A 15,791-nucleotide genomic window follows, 5' to 3' on the forward strand; every position below is an offset into this window, starting at 1 on the left:
TTTTACGGATGATATACGATTAACGAGGACGATACAAATTATATAAAGATCCTTATATACATCATATAATATATTGGAGAAGTATGTACATTTCAAAATAAATTCTCACATGTCTAACTGTAAGTAAAGTCTGGACATGTCGTAACTCGTCCAGGTTAACATATCAACGTCGCAATAATTGACACAATATTGGCGTCATTATTATTAAGCCATCGTTGAATCACATCTCTTGTAATACAACTGAGAATTATCATTTCTTCATAGCTGCTTCTATAGCGTCTATCAGGTCCTGCAGATGATGTATATTGCTGACGGACATGTTAAGATCTTTGATCTGAAAGCACGAGCAATTATGGAAACACATACATATTTCACTCGCTTGATACATATTTATATATAGCTTCTATTTACCATATTTGCGTAACCGTCCACGTCGACTTTGAGCTGAATACGTATCTTTTCGTCGTCGCTGGTTCCTTGAGGCTCCGAAGGAAGGATGCCGGTAGTTTTGTCGCGAATCTTCTTCAATCTCCTTAGGCTCTCTTCAGTTTTTTGTACGGACGTTAATACGTCCGTAACGAACAGCAAATAACTAAAATAAAAATCCAATGTATATAGTATAAGTATATATCTCTGGGTTAAAGCGCTTTGTTTAACATTTTTTTTTCTTTTGTTTAATCACCTTTCCGTCAGTGACGATAACGTTAATTCTAACCAGAGGGCAACGGTCTCTGGAATGATCTTGTTGTAATCCACGTGGAAGTTGGTGAGAGGAATCATTGCGCTTTTTACATATGGACAAGGTTTAGTCGGTACATCTCGTTTTGTCCTTCTAAATAATCTGGGAATGTCGCTGACTTGCTTCAAGTGAGTTACGCATTGCTCTGAGAGCTCGTTCACAATTTCCCTCGTAACCGACGGTAAGAAATTCGCTAGATTTTTAGACGTCTCGCTCAGAGAATCTGAAAACGGAAATCATCAGCGAGGATGTTAACAGGATGTCTTGTAATATGTTATTACACACTTTTAATCCGTCGTGCATACCTTCTAATAATTTAGATATCGTAACATTCCCATCTTTAACCTTGGATTGTACCATCTGGAGGAAAGATGGTAACGCATTCACTAGTTTCTCTATATCAGTGTACAAATATACTAGAAAGTTCAATCTCGTAGAATGTTCCGAGTCACTTGAGCTGTTAGTTTCATTTATGACAGGCCATACCTTCGAGTAAAAAATATACTTTATTTGATGTGTAGTGCGAGATACTGTTTCTCATAGAAATTATTTTCAGATTTATAGTTTGTGTGCGAATATCAAGGTATAATTAAGTAAACGTGAAAAACGTACTTGTTTCATCGCATTCTGACACCAGGTCTGATATCTCGAGCATATCTGAAGACTGAGTTTCCAGAACCTGTTGGTAACATCAACAACGTTATTGGTTTTATGACAAGAAGACAGAATTTTATTGAATGATCGCTTACCTGTGAAACAATTGGTATAAGTAGATATCATCAGCCCAAATTCTCAGCAGATTATCCCAAATTACGCAAGTTGCGTGAAGTGAAAAATCTTTTTGCGTCAATGAAGCTAAATTACCCTTGACTGAATCCGGCGATACTATTTCGGCTAATACCGCCTCCACGATTCCGGCTATCTCTTGAAATCGAATTTGAAAGTAAACTGGTAAATTCCATTTCTTGAGGAAACTTTTGTACTGCGGATGACTCCTCAATGCTGTTAAGGTTTCAGGTGTGACACATTCTACTTCTAATTTTGTTAAAAATTCTAACGTAGCTGTATATCTCTGAAATTACAACAGCTCAAGTATATATTTTTAATTATTATATAATACTAATATTCATAATCATAGTGTTAAATTATATTAGATGTATGTATAAATATATATTTTATAAAAAAATTTTCTACTCTCACTTTATGAAACAACACTGGGTCTCCAGGAGCAAAAACAGACTTTATATACTGCTCTATCTTTTCCTCGACTTCAACCCAAAAACTGTTCACTAAAAAATTAAATCCTTTTACGGATATCCTGTAACCAACAAATAACTGTATTAATTTCATATATTTACAGGTACATAAAAAACCTACGGTATGTTTAATCAATTAGGTATAATGTAAATACCTGTCAGAATATAATGTAATATCTAGTAGTTGCTTCATCTCTACATTCAGAATGTTTAGTAGCCTATGATAAATACTTTGCAGACCAAGCGGATCGGTTTGAAGGTTCTCCTCATTGATCATATTGTAAATCAATGGCCTTACAAGTTCGTGCTTTACTAATTCTTCAGCATTTGATATTTTGTCCAGCGTAAGATAAATCCTGAGGCAACGAATTGCCAAATTTGAATTCTTTTCCTGTATACATGCTAAGAATAACTCGTTCAGACAAGTTAGATATAGATTCTCTAATTCCGTACTTTCCTGTTACAAAACAATTGTTTTAGTATAATTGTGATTGGTTTGGACACTAATTTTTTTTTATAAAAATACGTACTTTTCCTTGATCCACTGAGATGTCTGATTTGCATCTGGATATGTGAAATTTTAACTGATTCAGCTCAATTGCTGCCTGTTCTAAAATGTCGATCTTCGTAGGATGTTCCATAAATGTTTTCATAGATAAAATGGAGGAAAGCTTCTTCAATGATTTGTATACATGTTGCAAACTGTGCAAATTCTGTTTACGTTCTCTGATCTTCAAATTGTCATTTAAATTAGTTGAAATAGCTGTAATTTCATCATCTAATGCTTGTCGTACTTGCTGTTATTAAAAAGAAATTTGGATGTTACAAGCAAATAGATTATACATTAAAATTCAAGATTGGAACTATAGAAAGTAACGTTACTGATATCTTGTTAATATTTTCCTTTGCTTTACCATAACTTCTTCCCTTAACTGTCCAAGCGGTGTCTGCAAATCATTGATAGCTTTATCCAGACCGATCAAATTACTAGACAAGTTCACAAAATCTGTATAATCTCTATTAATTAGGTCAATCATGGCAGATCTCAATAATTTCAAGTACATGCCAAGATCGTCTCGCATTGTCTCAAGCTTGCCATTTTTTCTGTGATCTTGCAGGAAAGTATCAACATCAAAATTATCCTACGACAAAACATAGATAAAACAACAGTTTATATATATATGTACATTAAATCACAATGATTAAACGTTATTCTGAATTAATAAATGTAGCGATAACTATATCAAACCTGTATAAAATCAAGCTCGGAGAAACACAGATCTTTCGGGGCTTTTGGCAAAGTGATATTATTGTTAGACATAATTGTATATTTGCGTCTTGTAGAATGTCTTTTAATTCTGCGGCTAATTAACGATGATCATCACACTTTCGGTGGGATAACAGTTACCTTCTCTGTCACTATAAATTTCAACTACACGACATTCAAAGATTCACAGCCGCTAATCTTCATATTATGACGTGACACACGCTGTTCTTTTCGGTTACGCTTTCTGTACTTTTACGCGCAGAAAATACATAATTGTTTACTTTCAGATCTGCTAATCATACCCATTTTCCAAAAGTCGATCACAATAGGTGTAATAAGCCTCAATCCATAAGATATTGACCAATCACAGTCGATTGTAATTGGTCAATTTCTTAAGGCTTAAAGCTTAAAACACCTATTGTAGACCAGACTAATCACACTGCATTCGACGTACGACGATCCGATATCCAATAGAAAATGTTTACTTTTCAGGGCTAGTTTCACTTCCGGTTAACTTGCTTCTTTGGTTAATGTTCCATTGGAATTGACCAATCGCATTTATTAAGGAGGATCGGAAAAGTCCCGTTAGTGCACGATGCGATGGCACACACCCACTTACATCGACCTGTGCCTAGAGTCTTTCCGCTGGAGCACCAATTAGAACATTTTATATTAAATTAGCCAATCATCTATGCGAACTATCGGAGACCGCCCGCTACATTTAGGAACGCATGGGCGTTATAACCGCGTTGTAAGAAATTTGAATGCAGTTGATACAACGTACGATGTGTTTTACTGGTGTTAGTGGTGTTTTGTTAGTATTTCTTGTTATTCACGGTAATGATAATAATTAACACGTAATAGAATATAATAAATAAAACGGATATCTGTGATATTCTCATTTCAGTATCGACCAAACTTCATCGTACGTATTTGCCGTGTAAGATACGTCTCGTTCGATGTTTCCTCAGGATAGCGAGCGAATTTTGGAAATCTTGCAGAAAACTTACGATGAGCTGCAACGATATTATACACTACTTCGGCTGATAAGAGCCGATCTAGAGAAAGTAGCAAATAACTTTATTTCGTTGAACGGTAAGTATAACGTAATATTATTTAATTGAATACATACGATGAAAGTGAAGTTGAAGTCTAACCTATTAATGGGGGAAATGCCAATATTCTATCTGAGACAAATATTGCATTATGAAATGTCAGTAATTTTAGACATTTTATAAACCTTAAAATGTGCTTATTTCTTTCAGAAGTGTAACAGTTGGTTCTTCTGGGAATAGACGTACAAACTATATTGCATTTCACACATACACATGTGTATATATATATCTTAAGGTTTTAAGTCATAAATAAGATGAAGGCTCATAAGTCTAAACCTGTGCACAAGTGGCTGGAGTCTTCGCTGAATAAATCTCCAGCCTCTTCGTCACCACTCCGGAGGAAAACTATTATAGCGCAGAAACAGCTGCCTAATGTTCTGTCGGAGAACGATGATGAGGCAGAACGTATCGCCCGTCGACGTGAAATGCTCACACGTACAGCGTCGATGTCGTCACCAACGACACCATCAGTTAAATTAAACAAGAGACACTCCTTGGGTCTGACATTCCTAGCGAACGTTCCAGCATCCCAGATGGCTGAGAGTATAAACCAGTGTATCAAATTGAGCACTGAGAACAAGATAAACGTAAAGAATGCATTCAGTTTGGAGATGATTGACTTTATGACATACATGATTAAGAAGCAGGACAACAATATGTCCAATCTGCAAGTGGCCAGTACATCCTTGGACGTGAGCAGTAAGATTTATGGATTTCGAGTGGACAGTGTACACACGGAGATACTCAAGATAGTCGGCGGTTTGGACAAGCAAGAAGACGCGGAACAGGATCAGCAGTCGGGGGAAATGCTGCAGGATAATACGCAGGACGCGACAGAGGTAGCGAAGAAGAAAAAGAAGAAGAGAGTCAGGCAGAAAATTTGCAGCACAGTGGAGGCGTTAAGAGGCAACATCGAGATCGTGAAACCGTCCATGATGATAGGCGAGGGGGATCTGCACACCAGCGATATGTTGTACCAAGCGATGCTGCCGAATCACGCGAGCTCCGGCTTCTATCACCACCTGTACAACGACGTGCTCGTCGACGTCGTGGAGGAAGAGTGCAACGTCGACGCGACGAAGTACGTCATACCGGCAATCAAAGACTTCCGCAACCTGGAGATTTGCCTGTCTTACTCGAATTTCCAGTTTCTCGGCTGGTCCGTCAAGGACGAGCCCGAAAAAGTGTCGGACACGTCGGCGGTGGCGGTGGAGGAAGACGGCGTAAACGACGACGACGACGACGACAACCGTTTCCAGTTCGATCTTGACGCCACTGTGCAACACGATGAGGAAGACGCGAATCCAGCATCCAAGACCATCAACTACTTCGACATCGAGACACAGGATGACGGGACGTACGAATATCGGCAGCAGCAGAAGGCGGCGAATCGCGCGGAGAATATCGTGGACGCAGCCGAACCATCCAGGCTGAACTTCGTCATCCCCGAGTACTCGTTCATGTCGGCGAGGACGAGCCTGCACTGGGCCGGGCCGTCTCACTGGAAGTTCCACAACTTCGCGAAATCGCGGACGAACGCGGACGACAAGGTAATCGGTACGTGTATGCAGGCGCCGCTGAAGAAGAGGAAGGAGTTCGAGCTGCCGTACGAGGGGAACAAAGACGTGATGAAGACGAAGTTCGCACCCAGTCAGTCCAACAAGTTGCAGGCGAAGACCGCCAAGGCGGAATGGAGCGCCGAGAGTCTGACGTTTCCCGAGGACTTCCATTACGACATCAGGCGGATGGTCAAGCTCTATCTGCACCAATACCTGAGCAGGATCGAGCAGCAGGATAACGGCGACAGGAACATGCCTGTCACGGACGTGTTCGACAGCAACAGGTATGATTACAACAACCCGAACGACACGTTGGAATACTGTCCCGACGTGATCAACGGCGATTACGACGACAGCAGAGACAACAATGGGGACGAGAACGAGTGCAACTTCGAGGACGACAATAACGCGTTGGCTCAGAGTATCGTCGTCAGCCAAGGCTTCACCGGTGACAATCTGATCGCGGCACCGAAGCTGGCCAATAAGATACTCATCGCGTACTGCTCGAAGGCGAAGAAAATCGACATGCGACAGCTAAAGAAGTCCATGTGGAAGTGCCTCAGGTTGAATAACGCGGATAACGAGGAGCAGGCGGACAAGATGATGGAGTCCAAGCAGTTCAGCGACATCTACAAGACGTTGCCGAGGCTGCTGTCGAAAGACAACGTCGAGGCGTTGAGCGTGCCGCTCTCATTCGCCTCCCTTTTGCATTTAGCAAATGAAAAGACGCTGAACCTGTGCTCGTTACCGGACATGTCCGACGTTACTGTCGAGGACGGCATATCCGGTAATTATAATGTTTAGAAGAATTGAGATTGCGAATGTACATCACACGCTCACTGTTCATTAGGTATATTTACAAGAAAAAGAGGAAGGATTAAATTAATAGACAAAAAATGGTAGAGTTTAAAGATTAAAATAGCAGAAGAACGTTTATTTTTATAGAATGTTGTGTAACTCAATATATCATTCATATGATGAAGGTTTTGTCCTTTACAGTTTTCTAAGGAATTTTACAAACTTCTAGGCTTCTTCTTTCTAAGCTTATTTAAATACAATGAGATAAGTTACAAGAAATATAAAATGAGAAATAAATAAAAAAAATTAAAGTAAAATAAATTGTAAAAATGTAAGGTAATAAAAAATAATGTAAAATAAGTAAAATGTAAAAAATGTAAAAAGGTATCAAATTAAAATATTACATTTATTAAATAAAATATAATTAAACATAATAAGAGAAAAAAAAATATAATTTTTATAAAATGTGTTTTTTCTTTTTGTCTCTCTTTCTCTTTCTCTCTCTCTCTCTCTTACGCACTCATTCACTCACTCATACTTTCTCTCTTACATACTCCCTTTCTGTTTCACTTCTTGTATTAAAGACTGCAATTTATTTTTCTATCGCTCTTCTTTCCTCGCTGTTTCCATTTTACTTTTCGTTCAAGCAGTCTTCTTTCTCACTGCATGATCATTCACGATTCATCTTATGAGCTTTATTTCAAGTAACACAACAGACATACTCTTTTTATTTATAAATATCACATACTCATTTTAACAATAAAGAACTTTTTTAACGCATCTTAGTTTGAGGGCTCACCGTTTTTGGCTTTATCACGTGGTCGAAATTCTTGATTTTTATGCAAAAATGTCTTTGTAAGTCATATTTTTACGAAAAAGGTTCACGGAACGTTTTCCGCAAATACAACTTTACACGTGCCAGCTTCACGTGCGTCTTGACATATCGCGAACGTCACTTATTTACTTTGCATAAATCCGTCGTAAATTATTCGTGTTTCTCGATAATGCCTTTGAAGTATCGTATAAAGACGAAAAAGGAAGTGTCACAAGTCAAACATATTCTTTCGTATTCAAAAGAGCAATATTAAGATCATGGCTCCGTTGCCGAGATATTTTCTCAAGTTGTCACGGCAATGCAGACACTGTCCCGCTTGTTTGCATCGCGGATTTTCGACAACTCCACCGATCGACGATCGGAACGTTCGGAAGGACGGAGCGGAGAATGCCGAGGACCAAAGCGGCAATCTGAAGAGGGACAACGACGGTACGAAGTCCGGTGTGAAAGTGTGCATCGTCGGTGGCGGAGTAACGCCTCTTTATACCGCGGTGCTATTGAAGCAATATCGAATTGTCAAGAGCATAAATCTGGTGGACACGGAGGGCTCCACGTCAACAATGGAAACTATGACAGACGCGTTTCATCAAGAAACTGGTCCCCGCATCAATTATTTTGGGAAAAAGAACACAAAACAGGCGTTCAAGGAAGTAAGGAGTGATCTGAGGATGTAATAAACAAATTATTCGTTCATACAATTGTTACATACAAACTATCACATAATCGTACTGCTCTTAGTAATCGTATTCATGCTCTTAAACGATCTACCGGAGTTCATAAAATATATTTATATATAATTTTTTTAGTGTAAAACCTATTTTCACACAAAATTCTTTCGACTTTATTCGGGTGATAAAACAATTGATATTGTGATACATTTTAAATAAAAAACTACAATTATATATATTACATATACATACATAGAGTTGAATATTAAATATAATAATAATATTACGCGTTTATAGAGTGTGTACGCGTTAAGTTAAAGTCGTGAATGTTTAGATGGACATCGTCGCGCTCATGAACGAGACCGACGCCGACGATAGGGATGCGGCGCCGCGCGAGCAATTTCAATTGTCGGTCGACCACGTGCGCCACATGGCGGACCAGATGTTGCGGTTCTGCCCGGGCGCGCTCATAGCGGTGTTCGCGCGACCCGTCACCGCCACGCTCGCGATGATCTCGGAGATGTTCAAGTCTTCAGGATGCTGGAATGCCGACAGGATCGTCGGCTGCACGGCCGCGTACGGGGCGCGGATCGAAGATACGGCGGCGACCCTCTTGAAGTTGGAGCGCGCGAGTCTGTCGGTGCCGCTCGCCGGCGGCGCCGACGAGCGCACCGTCGTGCCTCTCTTGTCGCGCGTTGTTCCCTACAATCAGTTCACAAATGTAAGCAAAGGACCGATGGTCTCGATGAGACGCCACGTCTATGAACGTGCGAACTCTCCGAGTTTTCGAGGTCTTTCGAGTTGAAATCGAACGTGACCTTGAAATTCATGATCGTACCATACGGTTGTACGGTAGGAATTCGAATCACTTGAATTATCACTTGAAATCGAAGGTCTCGACGGTCCCGAACTATCTTTAAGGTCTTGAATATTTCTACTGAAAATTTCAACCAGGCACCCGAACATTCTTAGAATATACATCTTTCGTTGGGGCAATCTGTACAATTCAGGATGATTGTCTTCCTATTCATTCCAAAATTGTAATGTTACTTCTTCCATTAATCCACTTCTGTTCAATATCGTATGCTTGAAGTTTATTTCCTATTTGTAGCGATAATCAATCGATGTGCTGTTTTTTCGTGAGAACTAGAATTTCTATTACAATTATGAGATGAAAAAGCCGACTATTTTAAGTCACAGAATAAGAATCAAAATAATGAACCAGAAAGAGCCGTAAACCGAAAAAACTTTAACGGTTCCGATCTCGATTCCGGTTCTATAAGCTTTATAAAATTTTGGTACGGTTTACGGTTCTGATCAACGGTCCGGTTACGGTCCGATAAGAATACTGGTTTTCATACGGGTTTCGGTCTCGATTCCGATCCGGCTCAGATTTCAACGACAAAATTTGCCGAAGAGTTTATCGAGAAATACCGCAATCGTCCGGTGGCCTTGAGACACCCGGTATAATGCGCGCGTAATTTGTCAGGCGCAATGTCAGAGCCTGTTGCAGTCATTTCGGACGGACGGGAACGAGGAAATGACGAAGACCTCATCTGGATATCGTCGGTCGTTGTCATCCGGAACGGCCGCTGCGAAGCTAATAACCGCCCTCGCCGGTGGTCTTTGCGGACACGATAACGTTATCACTTGCGCCTACGTGCGATCCAACGTCCTGCCGGTCTGCCGATATTTTACCAGCGAGTTACAGCTGGGCACGAACGGCGTGAAGAGGAATTTCGGCTTGCCGAAAATTTCGCCTGGCGAAATTGCATTAATTGAACAGGTGATACCGCTTATCAACGAGTACGTCGATATGGCGGTCGCGGCGGTGCGAACCAAGCAAATACGAATAAAGACGCAATAAACTATTTTCTGAAAATCGTCTTCCGTCTTCAAAGTTCAACGTAACGTCTGTAGACATTTTAGAAATTCCTCTCGGTATCACAAAGAAAGTAGAACAGTCAGAATGATGTCAACTTCGACGTTATTGACCAAATTTTTCGGTCATGATTGATCTCGATCTAAGATTACTTTTACATACAGATGTTTTACTTGCAGATTACCCTTTCTTTAAATTTCAATTTAGAGAAAATAGCCAAAAGTTTTGGAGTATAAGATTTTTTTAACGGGGTCAAGAAAACATGAACAAAAGTTGATGTCACCTTAATAAACGAAATTTTATTCATAGATATCCTATTAATGATCATAAATATTCACTATACCAAGCCCTTGACTTTTGACTTCAGTCTACGTCATGATAAGCCTACGTCAAAGGAAATCAAATATGCAAGTTTCTTATCGCATTTTTTCCTTATCTGCATCAATGTAAATGTAACTGCAGTTTGAGAAACAGAAATCAACATATACGACTATGAAACGTTACGCACGTTTAAAGAACGTATATGAAACTAAAACGTGCTATCTGGATATTTTATATTTTAGCAAACACATTCGCGTAAACAAAATGTTTTAACATATCTACTTGTTGCTTTTGCTTCCTTGCTTATGGATTCTTATGAAATCGAGTAATTTTATGACTAGGATTTCTGTTTTTTTAAGCTGTAGCTACATTTGAATTGAACCAGGAAAAAACGTGACAAGAAACTTACATATTTTACTACTCTCGACATTATCATATAATATGGCTGAAGCTAGAAATCAAGATCTAGTTGTGGCGTGGTGAATATTTCTGACGTAATTAGTAGGATATCTACGAAACAAATGATTTTTGGGGACCATTTTTATTCACACTTTTTTTGTTCCGACGCGTACTACGTGCTCTCAAAATTTGGCGGCAAATTTCTTCAACAATCTGTACATACAGGAATATATATGCACTATGTGTACATATTTTGCATACATCGTGAAAGTTTCGAACATCCTATAAACAAGATTTTTGGTAAAATTTCACGCAAATACACAGTATATAATATATATAATAATAGTGAATTAACATTCTCCTTCTATATTGTTGGAGATAGGCCACTTTTGGAGCACCTTGTATATAAATGACGCGCAGTTATTGTGCGCAAACAAGAATGATGACGGTGCGTATACGGCGCACGCGTCAATTTTGATGTCGTTATAAACACGAGCGAAAGTGATCTGTCGAGATGCGATCTGACTGTTCGAGCTGAACATGTGTTCAGCGAATGGTGGCGATACATCACACAGGCATTGATACAACCATCTCATCATATATCATTATCCCTTTTTGTCTTTAGTCGCGAGGACAGCGTAGCATACGTAACGATTATTATCCGTGGCTGTTCGTCAATTTAGACGACACGAGATACCATTGTCGTCGACGTTCTTTGAAAATTTCGGAGGGAGGGAGAACCGAAATAAAATATTGGAATTATAAAAATAGAGAGAGAGAGAGAGAGAGAGAGAGAACAAAGGATGAACATAGGACGGAGATAACAAAAGGAAGAAATATTTCCCTTTCTCTCGCTCTTAATGGTCTATACACAGCTCAGCTGTCAGATGTGATGTCGCGTGAAAGCTGATCACATTCGGTGCTTAACGCTGAGTCTGAAAGGACAGAGTGGCATTTGTATTCCTTCGGAGTAATTGATTGATGTTCCACGTACGCTCCTGTTTTTGGAAGCAGCGTTCGTTGTCTCCGCCGAGTATAAAGCGGGTGATGTTTGCTGGTTGAATATTCTCTCCAAAGAAACATCTCGACATCATGTGGAAGCCGTTCGAACCTGGCAGCTCACCGGTGGATTGGTGCGAAGGCAATTACAGCATTTCACCAAGCATAGCCGAGTTTATGAACACGGTTCGTACATATTATGCGTTATGACAATGTAAATGCTTGAATGTTAAACGGAAATATTTTTCTAATATTAGTATTATAGACAAAGCGATCCCAACTGATCTCAGAAAAATATTTCTTATCGAATCTCAAAGGTCATGTAATTCTAAGCGAAATGCCATTTCTTTGTCTCATCGAAACAATAACAAAGAGATAAGCTTAAAATCTTGATAAAATTAGATTAAAAAGATACGAGGTATAAAAGGTGTAAAATTATATTGCATGTATTGTAAATATCAGATCTCTTATTTCTTTGATAATGATTATACCTGATAAATATTGCAGTTTAGTAATGTGGTCTTCCTACTACTCCCACCTGTGCTCATGCACCTATTCAGGGACTATGGACGCTTTGTAAATCCAGGGATTCATGTGATCTGGTTCTTATTGATGATAGTGGGACTTAGCAGTGCATATTTTCATGCTACTTTGTCGCTGATAGGTGAGATTTATAATTATCGATATATTGATTAATTAATTAATATCCTGGAAATAGTAGCTTTTTTCATGCAAGTTGTTTTGTAGAATTAAAGATTTGTCCAATTTATTTATTTATAAAAACGATAATTCCAATTTATTTGTAAAAATGATAACATATAATTGATTTTGTAACAGGCCAACTATTAGACGAATTAGCTATTCTGTGGGTGTACATGGCAGGCTTCTGCATGTTCTTTCCAAGAAGATATTTTCCAAATATTTTTCATAACGACAGAAAGCTCCTTTCTATATGTGCGACTTTCCCGACGTTGATCGCAACCGGCTTGGCATTAGTACATCCGGCTATAAATGCCTTTGCACTGATGAGTTTGGGTATACCGGCATTTGGATTTATGATCATAGAATTAAGGAGGTAACACATCCTCAATATATTGTCTACTAACAAATAAAGACCTTGCTCTCAGGTCAGCAAAAAGTATTTCCGTCTTATTATTAGTTTTCTTTCTATAATCTTAGGTTTATGGTTAATATCCTTTTTCTTGCTGTCATACGTTAAAATTGTTCCAATATTCGTATATGGATCATAGACGTGATCTGAGGGAGAGGTATTTCTTAAAGACTTAATTTTGCTAATTGTGCATGTTGAACTTTTCAAGAACCACTTCGACGAGAGTCTACAGACTGGGACTGCGATGCGGCGCTGTATGGATACTGGCGGTGACTTGTTGGTTGAACGATCGCTTGTTCTGTGATACGTGGCTGAATCTGAATTTCCCATATCTCCATGCGTTGTGGCATTTATTTATTTTCATAGCAAGTTACACCGCGGCAGTGCTGTTCGCTTACTTCTCGGTGAAAGAGGAAAAGCCGCATCAATTCCCGATGCTCAGATATTGGCCTAGAGACGACTTCGAGCTCGGAATACCATACGTGACCATTCGAAGTTATGTTAAATTAGATAATAATTCAAATATATAGTTAGCATTTTCCTAATCTTTGATATTACTAAGACTGTATTTATTACAGTTTAAGGCTTTTTAAGTTCTCATATGAAAATGAAAAAGAATGCTTAACCTATATGTTAATTATTTAAATATGACAATTTTTTAGAGCATTCTCTATTTTTTCAAGTATTATGTTCTTTTTTCTCTTTATTTTATTCAAATATTATGTTCTTTTTTTAGAACGAATTTATAATTACATGAATATAATGTCATATTATATCAATGAGAAATCGGGAAAAAATACATGTATAAAAACTTGTATTCTAAATGGCAGCAAACACTTAAGTGGGGAAGGAGGAAGTTTAGTATAAGAATTTCATAAAAATTTTAATCTCTGAATGTGTTATTAAATTTTTATTTAAAATTAACAAGCAATTTGATTAATTAGTATTTGCATCTTTTAATCTATTAGATGATTATTCTTTCCTTTAGTGATATTAAACAGTAGAAAATATTTATTGCGAACGCATGAAGAAGAGGAAAGNATAATGAATTGTACTCATATGTGTGAAGATTGAAAGCAACATACGAGTTGGAGAAATTGATACATGCGCGGGAATAAAGATTGGGAATATTTATGATTATAAACGCGCGTTAATACATTAGTAAATTATTTATAGAATCATTGTGATAAGTATCCCCTCTCTTGTTGACTTTTTTATAAAGGACTATTTTATAAATGTGCTGTAACGTGAATTGTTATCGAGAATTATAATATGCACCATCGAGTGTTTTATATTTTACGTATTGGCTATATACGGAATGTATATCGTAAAATATACTTAATCAATAATACTCAGGACTTATTAGTTACCTTAGTCTCTATATACATGTAACAATTACAAAGGGAAGAAAAACAATACGCTGAATACAAAATTATTCCTTGTCATGTTGTGCAATATAAAACTCCAATAAAAATTAGAATGTTAAAAACTGTATATGTTAGCTTACGATATTTGCGATCGTATATTTAATAGTATATTGTGTAACATATAAGCGTAATAAATATGCTAAATAAATAACTATAGTTCATAGTACATATAGTTAAATTACAGTTAAACTATTCTCCTCTGTAAAACACAATATTTTTGTCGGTCTCATGAACTTTGATTTCATATAATAATTCGGGTTTTGGCATATGTTTTCTTATCTCTTCAAATATATAAATGGCGACATTTTCAGTCGTCGATACCATGTTTTTGAAGTAATCTATGTCTTTATCTAAATTTTTATGATCCAGATGACCCAATACGTTTCCCATATAAACTTTTAAATCTGATAAATTCATAACCATACCCGTTATTGGATCTACAGGTCCACGAATAGTCACTTCCACTATAATTAAAAATCAACGTCAGCATAATATTTTAATGAAAACTTTCGAAAGATTTTGAAGAAAAGTGTAAAAAATTTTTAATGTTCAGTTATTAAGAGAATTTTAATATTAGAAATATAATTAAAACACACTTAGTGGAAGCTAAGTGTTATTTTTAATAAATTACCTGTATAATTGTGACCGTGTCCCCAAAAATTGTTGCATTTTCCGTACACCAATTTGTTGTCCTGTTCGCTCAGATGTTCGCTGAAAAATTAATTCCTGAAATTAAAATTCGCCCCTGGAATCGATAAAGGATATCCCAGACTTACCACCTTTCATCCACACTGATCAATTTAGGATGTTTCCTCTCTATCGGTAATGTTTATAAATCGACGGCTTTTGATAAAAAAGTAAACAATCGAGAAAGGGCTTCTCCAAAATTTCAAACTTCGAAATAGAATAATTGCGACGTGTTTTAGCAATGAACGCGATAGTCTTATTGAATCTTACATTTCTTCCTTAGGGAAAGTGAAAAGATGTACTCCAAAGTGGTCAAGGATCCACAGGTGAAAGGTGGCTTGTGTGTCAAAAATCTGGGATAACTGTGCATCATTATTTATCTTCCGATTCGGTATTCCATACCTGTGCAAACGGTGGCAACAGGACATTATTTCTTTCCGCGTCAGATATGCAATCGGCATGTTTACAAAATGTGTTGCCAGCGGACACTTTTACGACTTGACGACGAGGATTGATAAGGCTGTGTGTCACGATTTTCTGCTCGAACGGGAGCGAAACATATGGTCTGTTCTTCTCTTAGCCGCTCTTATCGTCCTCATTTTCTCTTCACCGCGTGTCACTCCGTGATATCACTCTGGTATCACTAATGCCGCGGAGAGCTGCTGTCAATGCAAGCGTGTCATTGGCCAGATCGCGATTCCCGTGTTGCGGATAAGCCCGAAAACGGT

General features: G+C 38.1%; 5 protein-coding genes across 6 annotated transcripts; 3 read left to right on the forward strand and 2 right to left on the reverse strand.

The window, feature by feature from the left end:
• Positions 1–55: 55 nt before the first annotated feature.
• Positions 56–3,704, reverse strand: LOC106741064 (conserved oligomeric Golgi complex subunit 2). The gene is made up of 11 exons (XM_014612666.1): positions 3,245–3,704; positions 2,910–3,137; positions 2,526–2,792; positions 2,151–2,452; positions 1,940–2,057; positions 1,489–1,811; positions 1,352–1,418; positions 1,045–1,225; positions 683–962; positions 412–592; positions 56–334 (listed from the first exon to the last, which is right to left on the reverse strand). The coding sequence occupies exons 1-11, from the start codon at positions 3,314–3,316 to the stop codon at positions 251–253; spliced, it is 2,103 nt and encodes a 700-aa protein (XP_014468152.1). The 5' UTR covers positions 3,317–3,704; the 3' UTR covers positions 56–250.
• A 302-nt stretch (positions 3,705–4,006) lies between these two features.
• On the forward strand, positions 4,007–7,059 carry LOC106741005 (condensin complex subunit 2). 2 transcript variants are annotated; one of them, XM_014612558.1, is made up of 3 exons: positions 4,007–4,076; positions 4,170–4,357; positions 4,528–7,059. In XM_014612558.1, exon 3 carries the CDS (start codon positions 4,632–4,634, stop codon positions 6,738–6,740), a length of 2,109 nt encoding a protein of 702 aa, XP_014468044.1. In that variant the 5' UTR covers positions 4,007–4,076; positions 4,170–4,357; positions 4,528–4,631; the 3' UTR covers positions 6,741–7,059. The 2 variants fall into 2 exon arrangements, with proteins under 2 accessions (XP_014468044.1, XP_014468045.1); XM_014612559.1 differs by having other exon boundaries at positions 4,019–4,099.
• A 767-nt stretch (positions 7,060–7,826) lies between these two features.
• On the forward strand, positions 7,827–10,132 carry LOC106741000 (malate dehydrogenase-like). Its single transcript, XM_014612552.1, has 3 exons — positions 7,827–8,219; positions 8,572–8,958; positions 9,727–10,132. Exons 1-3 carry the CDS (start codon positions 7,827–7,829, stop codon positions 10,102–10,104), a joined length of 1,158 nt encoding a protein of 385 aa, XP_014468038.1. The 3' UTR covers positions 10,105–10,132.
• A 1,166-nt stretch (positions 10,133–11,298) lies between these two features.
• Positions 11,299–13,983, forward strand: LOC106741094 (alkaline ceramidase). Its single transcript, XM_014612740.1, has 4 exons — positions 11,299–12,024; positions 12,346–12,502; positions 12,676–12,913; positions 13,158–13,983. Exons 1-4 carry the CDS (start codon positions 11,932–11,934, stop codon positions 13,477–13,479), a joined length of 810 nt encoding a protein of 269 aa, XP_014468226.1. The 5' UTR covers positions 11,299–11,931; the 3' UTR covers positions 13,480–13,983.
• Positions 13,984–13,996: 13 nt separating this feature from the next.
• On the reverse strand, positions 13,997–15,731 carry LOC106741096 (6-pyruvoyl tetrahydrobiopterin synthase). Its single transcript, XM_014612744.1, has 3 exons — positions 15,466–15,731; positions 15,008–15,087; positions 13,997–14,840 (listed from the first exon to the last, which is right to left on the reverse strand). Exons 1-3 carry the CDS (start codon positions 15,522–15,524, stop codon positions 14,566–14,568), a joined length of 414 nt encoding a protein of 137 aa, XP_014468230.1. The 5' UTR covers positions 15,525–15,731; the 3' UTR covers positions 13,997–14,565.
• Positions 15,732–15,791: the final 60 nt, after the last annotated feature.

Source organism: Dinoponera quadriceps, unplaced genomic scaffold (assembly GCF_001313825.1).
Source record: "Dinoponera quadriceps isolate SergipeBrazil2010 unplaced genomic scaffold, ASM131382v1 scaffold367, whole genome shotgun sequence".
Classification (NCBI taxonomy): Eukaryota; Metazoa; Arthropoda; class Insecta; order Hymenoptera; family Formicidae; genus Dinoponera; species Dinoponera quadriceps.